The sequence below is a fragment of the Symphodus melops genome, assembly GCF_947650265.1.
Source record: "Symphodus melops genome assembly, chromosome: 1".
Classification (NCBI taxonomy): Eukaryota; Metazoa; Chordata; class Actinopteri; order Labriformes; family Labridae; genus Symphodus; species Symphodus melops.
In genome coordinates this window covers 32052974-32066018 of record NC_136691.1, presented here as the reverse complement: position 1 = coordinate 32066018, position 13045 = coordinate 32052974, and the positions used below count along the sequence as shown (strand labels likewise).

The 13045-nt window shown below is 42.4% G+C and overlaps 1 protein-coding gene across 1 annotated transcript in view; it reads right to left on the bottom strand.

Moving 5' to 3' along the window:
• nr6a1a (nuclear receptor subfamily 6, group A, member 1a) overlaps positions 1–9158 on the bottom strand; it is an 87296-nt gene extending 78138 nt beyond the window's left edge. Inside the window, exon 1 of the mRNA XM_079364103.1 lies at positions 8974–9158. Within this exon, the coding sequence (XP_079220229.1) occupies positions 8974–9040 (67 nt within the window). The 5' untranslated portion in view covers positions 9041–9158. The remainder of the gene's footprint in view (positions 1–8973) is intronic.
• Positions 9159–13045: the final 3887 nt, after the last annotated feature.

Sequence of the window (13045 nt, the reverse complement as noted above, 5' to 3'; positions counted from 1 at the left end):
CAATGAAGTTGTTACAAAACAAAATGAAATTCAATGTTTCATTTTAATTGTTTAATATCTACCACTCTAAAACGTGGACAATAGTACAAATAAAGAAAAAGGCTTCTATTAGTAGGTGTGTAATATGGATTATTGATAATACTGTTACTGTTGTGTGTCTAAACGTTTGACTGTATATCTATACATATATATTATAAACTAGAGGGGAAACACTCTTTTCTTCTGTGATTTTAAATAGATTCATAACTTCTCATTTTTTGGGGCTGAACTTTGACCCCCTACTTGGTGCCAAGCTCTTTAACTCCGTACAAAATGGAGAATCATGAAATTCATCCGGTCTCACAGATGACTGGAGTAGAATCCTGAAGTATGGACAAATGCGTAAAAATAGACTTTGGATCATGAATACAGAATCACTAGAAATCGAAAATACATTCTCAATCGAATCAAATCGAATGGTGAGACACCCAAAGATTTCCACCCCTGCACTATACGACACTACACTCCCTTTTTATCAGGCATCTCATTCTGCATACATGTGATGGATGAGTATTTGTATTGAATTGATATTGACAGGTGGAAGATATTGATTTTTTTGACTGTAGTTTACATTAACAAAACCTCAACATTAAAAGTAATTTAATACAAATATTTTCATCCTGAAAAAAATGCACCATTTGGATGTGAATGTGCCTCCCTTCTTCTTCTTCGTCTTCTTGGATGTCACAGTGTCACGTGGTCTCACTCCAGTCTTTGAAAATCGAACAATGAGGTGAAGGTCAGTTTTTACAGCCTTGGATCGTGCGGCCATCAGTGTATGTTATATGTTAAACTAATGAATGTACTTCTTTATCTGTACTAATCCCGGCAGGCAGCCCAGCTGAGGGTCACACTGTGGTCAGGGGGGGGGGGGGGGCAGGAGGCTCCGTCACCGCCGCTTGACACACTCAAAGGAGCAACTTCCCTTTCATCATACCAGGGGTCAGAGTTTTACTGCCTCACAGAGCCGAGCGGCGCACTGCACTGTGCAAACTCAGGCCTGCAGCAACCATCTGATAATAATCATCTTACACAAGCAGCCCAGCCCCAAACCACAGGGATGTGACTGTGGAGGCAGCACGCTACACGAGAGCTCTGGATATACCCGACTCAGGCCGCTGGCTCTGAACGGTCAGATCTCCAAAAGGAAAAAAAAAAAAATTCAAAGGAAAAAAAACAAAAAAAGATTTAATTGGAATTATAACTACCAAGTCAGGTAGCAGCTCTTTAAATCTCTTGAACTTCATTGCGGCTTCGTACAGTATTCAAAGTAACAGTGGGGATTCTGGAGTCTATTGGGGCCTTAGGCAAAAATCAATGAAGGGGGGCCCTCCAACCAGCAGGGCAATGAGAGCCAGTTCTGTCAGTTTGGAAGCCCTTAGGGAGGTTTCAGTCATTGCTAAATGTGTTAATTTTCGACCTCTACTCTGGGGCCCTTTAATGGACTGGGGGCCCCAAGACTGATGCATGTACATGTACAGTTACTTTCCAGTTGAGTGAGCATCCTGTCTTCATTATCTTTTCCAGAAGTGTTGGATAACTGCATCTGAGGGATCAATGCAATTCATGTCCATCTATATCTGTATTTCTCTCTGCAGATCGAAGATAGAGCCACACACGCACACACACGCACACACACGGATCAATCACATTTAATTTATCTCTTGCAAGAAAAATCATCAAGTGATGTTCAGGCCGTCAGATGTGACGAGCTGTTCCTTCGTTTTTCTACTTTACTTTTTTGGAATTTTTTTCTTTTTTTTTCTTTTGACATTTTAAAATTGAACAAATAACCAACAAAGTGTCCAAATCGTAGAGAATGATCAGATACTGCCTCGTCCACGCTGCAGATCTATACGACACAGCAGTTAGAATATTGAGCAGGCCATCAGGGGATGTTTGCCCTCAGCTGTGTGTGTGTGTGTGTGTGTGTGTGTGTGTGTGTGTGTTTAGGTAATGAGAACAGTAAGTGTTTAGCAGATTGCTGTCGATGTGCAGAGCTGTGTGTCTTTTCTGTTGACTGTTAAATGACTGTGAGGATCAACAAGCGGTCACATCAACAGATTCCCTTCATCACACACACACACACACACACACACACACACACACACACACACACACACACACACACACACACACACACACACACACACACACACACACACACACACACACACACACACACACACACACACACACACACACACACACACACACACACACACACACACACACACACACACACACACACACACACACACACACACACACACACACCATCAGCCTCTGTGCTCCTTTCACAGATGGATCAGCGACCACAAATGTTCGAATGTGCACCGATCTGAAAACAACAACAACATATCGGTAGAAAGTAAACAATGCGTGAGTTGTCCAGCAGAGGGCGCTCTAGTTTAAAATGAGTCACTGCAGCAACATGTCACTGAGCAACTCCGCTAAGTAGACAGCTGCTGGCACTATGTGTTAACTATAATGTTAGAAAGTATTTTAAGACAGCAGTCTTCAGTGGTCTGAAGTGGGTGAGATATTTCGGACATTAAACGGACATGTTAGCTCCTCCTAGCTTAAAAAGCATCAAATCTGTCAGCAGGGGATTGTTCTGCTTCATTCGCTGCGTTAGTTTCAAATGTTTAAAATCAGTCAGGCTGTATTTGCATTCAAAGAGCTGCCTGAGGGACACCCATCTCAATGAGTGTCACCTACATGTTGTGACTGCTGACAGGAGCCCTGGATTTTCCCTCTGAAATGGAAATAGTGTTTTTAAACTGAAACTCCTCAGCTGCTCTTTTACAACCCTCTGACAACTGCATCCTCCGGCTCGGCAGCTTCACAGGAAAGCCTTCCCAACCCTACATACCAAGTTCAGTGTTTTACAGCTGCCTGTAAACTCATCCTCCACCCAAATTCAAACTCAAATTGAAGACGTTTTACGGCCCCTGGCTATGCTATGTGTTGAATATCACAGAGCCTTGACAAAAGCTCCGCTCACAGATCACCAACTGTCCCCTGTGCTGAAACATGCATCCTTCACAAATATGCTGTATAGCAGCTTCCTCCACCACACGCCCCCTGCAGCTCATTAGCAGCTGTTCCAGCCTCAGGTTGTGTGCCGGGATCGAGCTTGCAAACGCGCCAGGACTCACTGCCAGGCCGGCCTGTAGCTCATGGATCAAGTGGAGGTTGTAAATACTTTCCTGGGTTACGTGGAGGTCAGCGGAGAGCGGGCCATTAATGCTTCAAGAGCAACATCCCACTGACCCTGGTCAGCGTTCCCATAGCGCTCATCGCCCTCCCCCCCCCCCCCCCCCCCTCGTGTCCTTCACTCCACTCACAACAACAAAACCACAAGCTCAGCCTCGGGGGAAGAGCTCCGAGCGTGAGCCGGAAGATGTTTGTCGGCTCAAATCGAAACGTTCAGAGGAGAGAAGAGATTTGATGGTTAGATATCAAACTCTGGACTGACAAAAGTCATGAACGGAGATTATTCACTGCATCGTTGGCGTGTTAGCGTTGGAGTGTATTGTTCAACCTGGACACAGGTTGTAATGCTTAGCCGCCTGAACAGTTTACGGCCTGTGATGGGCAGGAACTTCTTCAGGGCTGAGATTGTAGGGCACTGTGAACAGCTTGAGCCATTTTCAAGGATCTCGTATGAACGTATTAAAGGATCATTCACAGAGAACGTCAGAAATCGAAGAGCGTTCTCAGAGAATTCGTAGCAGCAGTAACCCTTTGTACTCGCTGTGTGGATACAGTGTGTGCCGTTTGTGTCAGTTCTCGTCACACAGAGCAGTGTCTGTCATACAGCTAGTGTAAACAGATTGTTGTCATGGAGACGTGCAGCCCACAGACGCGTCCTGCTGCTCCGTCTGTAGAGGACGCGAGGTGAACGCAGGAGCTTAATGCGGTCATCGTTTTAACCTGGTCTGATGTTCTCCTGAGGATTTTTCAGATTTCCAACGTTCACTCCTCGTAAGCGAGAACCTGTCGTCAGAACTTTGTCCAGTTAATACACGTGTTGGAGCTTTCCACCAGAATATAAATGGCCGCCGTGTGTTTCCGCACAAACGGTTCACCGATTGATCTGAAGCCGTTGGCTTCCCCCTCTCTGAACCTCTCCATCCTGAGCGCACGCGTTGCCTGGAAACAGCAGCGTCAGGTTGAAGGAGGTTCAGGAGACCCTCCTCGACATCCCTGACCCCGTCGTTCTTCTCCTGCCTTCAACCTGCAGCACGCGGGAAGTGTAGAGATCATTCCGTCCTGTCATTGTCTTTTCATTTTCTCTCATTCCAAACACACTTTGTTTGAACTCAACGGGACGATGACTCCAACCAACGATGGTCCCACGATTGACCGAACTACAACTTCATGTCTTGGCTTTTGGCTCTGCAGGAGAGTTAGTTCTAATTTCATACATCCTGCAGGTCTGTGTTTTATTGTTCAGCACCTTGGTCAACTTTCTTTGTTGATTTTAAATGAATACACTTAGACTGGATTTATCTAGAAGGTCTTTTTTTTTTTGTCAATCTCTCTGAATCATTTACTGAGAAGTTGTTTGAAAAAGGAATTCTATCTTTACAGAAATCAAACCTCGGGGCGCTGGAGCGCAGTGATTGGTGGAGGAGGGAGGCTGTGGTCTCTGACTCTACTCGCTGTCCTGTCGCTGAATTAAAAAAAAAGCATTAAAAGCCTCAAAATGAATCTTTCAAAAACATGTACATGTTCATCTTTAAACACAGAATTGATTTTACACGAGTGTTTAAGCATTCAGGTTCATTTCACTTTTCAGTGCTTGTTTTTTTTTTTCTGACTCTCCTGTCTTATCTTTACAAACACCACACCTACTGTTTAAAACACTGGACTATTTAAATCTTTGAGTAAAACATAAATGTCTTTCATTTTCAAAAGCATAATGTGCCCTCAGCTCGCTGATATTCTGTTGTGTTATCGACTTCAATCTTTACTCAGTTGAATCCTTCTTCCATCGTATCTCGCTGTAACAATTCATCCCTGATAAAAAACAACGAGCACCGAATGCTTCGACGTTCACAGAACACAAAAATAAATCCATTCTTTAGAAACAGGATTTGGCGTGTTCAAAGATAAAACACATCCTGAGTGAGTTTGTTATTTTGAGGCTTTTTGATCCTTATTTAGAGACAGGACAGTGGACAGAGAGGGGGGGGGGGGGGGGGGGGAGATGCTGGAACGGAGCCACAGGTCGGATTCTAACCCGAGACGCGAGATGTGGAGGACTACAGCCTCTGAACATGGGCCGTGCTAAACCACTCAGCTAACGGCGGCCCTTAAATTGTATTTCTATACACAAAATGAGAAAATCAAAGAAAACTGTTGAAACAATGTGCTGATCATGTGATCTGTGTCGTATCATGAGATCGCTCCATCAGCACTAGTTTTTTTTTATCGTAGCTTCAGAAGTGAACTCGACTCACAGAAATCCGTCCAATCCCCGCTAACAGTACGAACAAATATTTGTTAAATGAAGAATATCATCGTTTTAATTCACGATGAAAAAATAAGACGACATTCCTGAGCGTCAGATGATAAATTGTTTGTTTTTAACCTCTTCACTGCTGCGTCAGTGTTTACAGCACATACAGGAGCCGTCTGTGATCGCACACTTTAAGATCCCTCCATTCATCAAAACGTGGCTTTAAATGGTTAACCATCTGCTGCGGAGCGTGCTGGGAGATAAATCACTTTGTTTGAAATGCTAATCAGCCTGGCCCAAGAATTTTCTCCAGTCTGCTGAAATTATCTGGTGAAGGGTGGAGTCCCCGTGTTTGACTTCTTTGTTTCACTGTATCAAGAAGCACAGTGTTTCCAGATAACCAACAGAGAGGTGTCAATGAGAAAATACTCATGTCAGAAATGTCATACTATCAGCTCTCTCCATCAAAGGCCGTAAAATACAAATTCATCTCACACTTTAAAATGTGAAATGTCCCTTTAAAGCAAACCTGAGCCGTGCCCACTTTGGATATCTGAAATCTGTCTCTGAGGACTCTTCAGGACCAGAACGTATTTTAATGTATCCTCATGCAGTGTGATTGTAATTTGGTAACTTTAACTGTGTGTGTGTGTGCTCTGCACTAAAAATATCTTCAAGTGCATCGTCCCAATTAGACAAATCAAAATTTAAATTATGGGGTGCCGGTGACCTAGTGGTTAGTGTGTGTGTGTGTGTGTGTGTGTGTGTGTGTGTGTGTGTGTGTGTGTGTGTGTGTGTGTGTGTGTGTGTGTGTGTGTGCGTGTGTCTGTGTGTCTGTGTGCGTGCGTGTGTGTGTGTGTGCGTGTGTGTGTGTGGCTCTTGTCACCTTGCTGCTGTTGACAAAGATCCACTGATAGCTGACGGAGTCAAGTTAAGAGGAAGAGGACATGATGGATCACATCTGCCCCCTCTCCCTCCCTGCCGCCAGCTTCCCCTCCTCCTCTACTGTACTCCTCCTGGCTCATCATTCAGGAATCACAGCAGGAGGGACGGGGGGTTGTATCCTGTCCCTACCCCACCCACTACCAGCCGTCCCCTTCACCCCGAGGGACAGAACTAACCCCTGCAGCACCAACCGGCGCTGAGGATGACAAAGCACTTTCTTTCAGCTTGGTGGCCTCGCAGTGCCAGCCTGCAAACCCCCGAGGCCCAAACACCGATCTACACAAATACTTAATCCCCCCCACCCAGCCTGTCTTCACTCGGCTTTATGCTGCCTCCTCTTCTGCGGAGTTCAATTAGGTTAAAACAAGCACCGAGTGGGGGGGGGGGGAATGACAAGCCAAATTCCTGGTCAATTCAAAGATCAATGGAAATTGAGTTTGTTCTTCAAATGTGGTTATGTGGAGGAGCCGGGGCTGAAAGAGGGTCAGGCTGCTTTGTTTTCTATGCAACAATGCGAGGTGATAGAGAGGCTGTTACATCAACACTTCTCACTAGTCAGCTGGACTTTAACATCTGGAACATCTGTCCATCTTATAAGAAAGTAATAGCTTCAAATAACTGTACTGATTAATTAGGCCTGGTAATGCATCCCCGGGCCTTAAGGTGCCTGTCCACCGGGATTCTGAAGAAAATTAACAGACAACCTGAGAAACCTGAGTTCTTCACAGATTTCCAGAGCGCATTCTGACATCACTTTACGTTTCTGTTGTTTTTCTCAACAACAAGGGAGAAAAAGAAAGATTGTAAATGTTGCAGTTTACAGCACTGCAGTCGGCAAAATAAATAAAATCACAAATAAAAAGCCTGAACTCCAGGGAGTCTTTTTTATTGTATTACTAATTTTAAATCAAGGGTATGTCCCCGCATGAATTAAAAGGATCTTATTCAAGACTGGCCTACCTTAAAAGATGGATTGACAAGTTTCATGTCTGCTGCTTTTTTCTAGTCTGATATTTATTTATTTTTTATTTTTTAAAACAACATGCATGTCTGTACCAGTCTGTGCTTAAAATCATTTCAGTATTTTTCTTTCCTTCAGAGAGATAAAAAAAAAAATCAATTGTTGTAAAAACTGTAATGATTTATAATGATAAATAATTTAAACATTTCTCATTTTAATAGTCCTTTGTGAATTTGCACATTTATTTAAGGGAACTAATGAACCAATTTACATTATTTTTAAAGGCTTCTTAAAAAATGTGTAAACATATTTAGCTTTCCTTGGTTCATTTAATTAGCTTCCATTACTAATTCTCCCTGTTGAATGAATAATGCACAGACTCGAAGGAGGTTTGAGGACTGTTACTTGATTGGCTGACTTTAAATTACGTCATTTATTGTCGCTACAACAGTTCTGTTTAACACCTCAACCTTATTTTAGGGAGACCGAAACAACAAGCGGGGAGGATCGTTGATCAAAATGAACACTTTCTATTAACTGATATTTATTTTGCTGCAGACACAATCTGAGGTGTTCTGTTCTGCACTGTCACATAAATACAGAGTCCGTGCACATGTGCAGGTCACCCTGAGTGTGCTCGGAGAAGGAACAGTTAGAGGAATTTTAATCTTGAAAAGTCAATAAATCTTCAGTCACCCTCATGGGGGCACGATATGAGCCTGGCGCCTACAGGACAGACGCTGCTGCAAGGCATTGTGGGGCTTATTTTGGGCCTGGAACAGGTCGATATTAAACTTGTAAGAAAATACAAATTCGTACGCAAACTAGACATGAAGACAGCTTTCTGTATATATATAATTTATTTAGTTGACTTAATGCTTAATTTAAGGTCGGCTTTATCGATGATCTACAGCGACAATAAACCTGAAATGTAATCCACTAATAACCAATCTGTTCTCAGTCATCGGTGCATCTCTCCACGCCTTCATCAGCATCTTTTTCCGTCCTGTGTAATGAAGCAGCTCCATTTTGGGGACGGATGAGCTGAATGGCTCCAGGGCTTTTCTCCAAGTTCAAAAGTTCACCTTTTACGAGCCTGACTGACCACCTCCAAATAAAAACATTCCGACCTCTGTTCCCAGCAAACCCACCTCCTGCTGCACACAGCCAACACAGCACGTACACAAACATACACGATCAAACCAATTCATTTCCACCCAGAAAAAAATAACCAAGAAATTAAACAATTTGTCCAGGACAACAACAAAAAACCGTTATTCAAACCAAAGCATTTCACTTTCAGAAAAAATCATTTCAAAGTTTCATTTCAGCAGATAAACATGAAGAAATGGTGTTTTCTGCTCTCGTCAAGCAGGCAAGGCTTCAGAAGGTGGCAGGAGATTGGTCAATTAAAAATACAACTGTGCAGCCACGCTGTCATGTCTGCAGGTGAGGAAGGGTGCGTTACCGTGCACGTGTGTGTGCGCGTGTGCGTGTGCGTGTGTGACGGGGGAGAGAACACGCACGCTTCGGTTCGGTTCGGTTCGGGTTTGCCTACCGTTCACGGACTTGCTGTTGTTTCTCTCCGGGTAGTCGAACCCACTTGTCCTCTTCTCTATCTCCATCCTCCTGCATGGGCTGATCCCGAGTCAGCCCCACGAAGCCCACTTACCGCCACGGAACCCCGGCACGCTGCTGCTGCTGATGATAATGATGATGATGGTGGTGGTGATGATGATGGTGGTGGTGGGGTGACAGTGCTGCTGCGCGTGACGGTGGTTCAGGTGCAGTCTGAGGTGATTCACTGCTTCGTCCCTTTCCTCAGCCCGGCTTGCTCACTGCTTGGACCGCCGTCCCATGATTGAGCCTTCACTGCTCTCAGTCAGCAGGGAATTACTGGGTCCACACCCCCAGGGGTGGTGCGTTCACGGACTCCGAGGAGGCTTGAGGACAGCGGTGTTTCCAGTCCAAATGGATAGCAGTCAAACAAGAAGTTTGAGCATTATTTAAGCTATGTTAATGGCCAAGACCATGGAACAGTTTAAGTAGGATTTACAGTAATCTTCATCTCATTATTTAAAGCTTTATTTCATAAATAAGTTCGAAGGCCTTAGATAATCACACAACCCATCAGCCTACTTTAAAAGTGCTCTCATAAAAACGTGCCAAAGAAAAATACCACATAAATTAAACTGGACGAAGTATTTTTATTTTTTTTCTAGATTAGACTGAACTGTCTGTCAAATATTATTATTACTATTACTTTTTAGAAAAGGACATTTTGCTGTTTAATTAGCCTCATTCCGTGCGTCAAAAAAAACCCACCACGTGTGACATCCTACTTATTTTACACATTGAATTTGAACGTTTTAAATGGATTAAAAACAGAAATCAGCTGCCCATCAACCGTACCGTGATGCCATATCATCTCATCAACATGTCCGGTCACTCCTACATCGCCTGAAGGCAACACAAACCAACATACAGATTACGCAACAGATGGACTTCAGCGTGACGCCAATGCACTTTGGGATATGGAGTCACTTTCTGCATTTAAAGTTTTTTTAATTACTTTTTAAATTGACTGTTAAATTGAAAGTAGTTCTGTTTGGTACTTTTCCTGCTGTTTATCTTAAACTTGAAATGAAGAGAACACATTCAGCATCAGCAACAAGTTTCATACTGCGATCATTTCTGTGTCATCTATTTGAGGGTTTGTAGCGCCGACTGGTGGTCAGACTGCAAATAACATCCGAGAAACAAATGGTCTGACGCAGGGAGGATTTAACCAGTAATCCACATGCTCCTATACGCTGTAAAATGTATTCATAGATACAACAATAAGTAGTGGTGCCAGCAGAAGTCAGTATACTTTACCAGCAGATGATACACAGCCTCTGTCATCGACCTGTCATAGTGACATGACTATACTCTCTGATAATTAGAGACATAGTAAAGAGGATCGTCACTTCACCATGCAGGCAAAATAATGCCACATAGTACTGACTATTGTCAGTGAATCCATGGTGTGAATCAGTGGAGATTTGTTATGAAGACTGAAAAATAAGTCTCATACATTAGGCGTACTGACCCACACAGGAAAACAACGAACTCTGACTGTGGCATGGAGGTACTAAATGTTAAACTGGAGGAGGATCAGAGCAGACCAACTGTCCCAGTACGTCTCTGACTGTAAGTGCATCAAACACCATGCAAAGGAATACTTTACAACAGCCTGCCTAAAAGGAGAGAGCAGACTCATGTTCAGACCTTCTTAAATGACTTGATTAATGTATCCCTTCCTGTATTCATTGTGTCGCTCTTAATCTGTTTTAATCCCTCCCTTAATGTTTTAATCGTCTGCCCTCTCATGTTTTTTTTTTAATTGTTATTAACCAGCTATCTTTTATTCTTCCTTCTTCACATCTCCATCTTATTCTTTAATTGTATTATTTCATCCCCGGTTGACTTGGTATTTTGTATTTAATGTTCTTTATTTGTATTTCTTTTAAGCTTTAACTGCATTTTGAATCCGATAGTATCTTTATTCTTCCTGTTATTTTTCTTTTGTTTACTTCTTTCTGTTTATCCCGACTGTCGATGTGTGTTGTGACTTAAAGATGGTATACAAATACAATATTCTTATTATGATTGATGTAAATTAGCTTTATAGCTAACTCTGGCTCCAACAGGTGTGAAAGGAATACACTAAACTCTCGATGCGTAAGCTTCTTCATCATTTGACTTATTCCAGATGAAATGAGTAGGATCTTTACTAAAAGGTTCCTTTGGATGAAGTGCAGTTAGACCTCAGTCACATAGAATCACATCTCTTTCAGAGTGAAGAGAGTAGGAGAGTGCTACTTCACAGAGGCCTAAATCTAAAACACCAACACGTGTGATGGTTTTAATACAGAGACAGTGCTGATTGTTGGCTATCACTATGAAGATACTCTGAAGAAATACCTGATAGTGCTGTTGAGAGATAATATAGTTGTTGTGTTGGAGGATATCTCACAGTCTGCCCGGCCCAGCTGGACCTTCATGTCTTCGTTTCCCCCCCACAGGACTGGACAGACAGTCCGAATGAGCAGCTCTCATTCTACCTGAGTCTGCTTCTGCTCCAGGTTTCTGCCTCTAAATGAAAGTTTTTTCTTTGTCACTGTAACTTTGCTTCATGTTGCAGAGTACTGTGCTCCTGGTGGATCAACAGCACAGAACAGGACATTACTCTTTTTGTGTCTTGAGGTGACATTTGTTATGAGTTGGTGCAATAAAAATAAAGATTCAATGATGTGAATGACACAGTTTGAAGCAGTAGACATCCAGTGAGTGTTTACGCGTGTGCTCATGTTATTGGAAAAAATGTTCACAATTAATTAGACATCACTTGGCGCCTGAAGGCTTTTCAAGAGTCAACATCTCAATGTAAGACCTGATATGATAGACCAGGGTGCCGACACGCCCCAGATGTTTTCATTTCCTTTATTTCAAGTATATCCAATCAGTTCAAAAAATCTCTGCTCTGTCCATCAGCTTGGTTCCTATATGACTAAATCTTCTGTTCTCTTTCTGTAATTCCTTTGTTGTCAAGCTGTGCATACTGTCTGTTGGGATTATTGGGATTTCTACACATTACAACACAGCAATTTTAATTGATTAATTTGTTTCAAAAAAGCTAATTAGATTATTAAGGTGTTTTTTTTCAGTTTTTTATAATAGTGCATTGATAGTGATTATTGAAACAGAATATAAAAGAAGAAAGGAGAGAAAGGTGAAAAGAGGGGAATCAATCAATACCATAGGAAACGATCTCTTGTGACATTTTTTAATTTTTTTTTTTTTTTTTTTACAAATTATCAATTAAAATTAGCTTCATGCTTTAAACCAGTCCCAACACCAGAAATGCTCTCATGTTACTGAGTGTGAGGGGCATAAATGGTCTGTGAACATGAGTTATAGTTCTCTTGTTTTACACTCTTTTTTTATAAAGGACGTGTGGTTATGTTGATTGTGCTGGGTTGATTTTGGATGTGTGGGGCCCATTGTGATCATTTTTCCCACAAGTCCTGGCGGCGCCGCTGATGCCTCCAATGGCATGAGGTTTTTCCGAAGAACACTACAGTGGTTGTTTTAGTTGTAAACAGTAGTTTATTCTTGGTGTATTCTGTTGGCAGGATGGTGTTGATTAAAAAACTGACTTCCTCTGCATTTTCTAAAAGCCAAATGATAGAAACTCCAACCACAGAAATGAAGAGGAGAACAACAACAACCAACAGGTATGTAGGTCAGGTCAGGTCTGACCATGGTGTGCCACATTTTTAATTGTGATTTGTTTGGCATCCAGATTCCATAAAATATGTAACTCTGTTAAGGCAGGTCTCGTCTCTCCTCCCTCACAGTTTTTGGAAGAGGTTTCATTTTAGGCCTAATAATCGTCCAGCAGGTGGCGCTAAAAGCTCAGTGAATTGTGTATGTGCCGCGTCCTCCACCTTCAAGTCTACAATTCACTTAACAGACACTTTTATCCAAAGCCACGTACATCAGAGAGTACGTATAACACAGGATCTAGAAAAAGAGGAAACAATGTCAGTAAGTATCTATAAACAGCTTTAAGTCTGATTGGACCT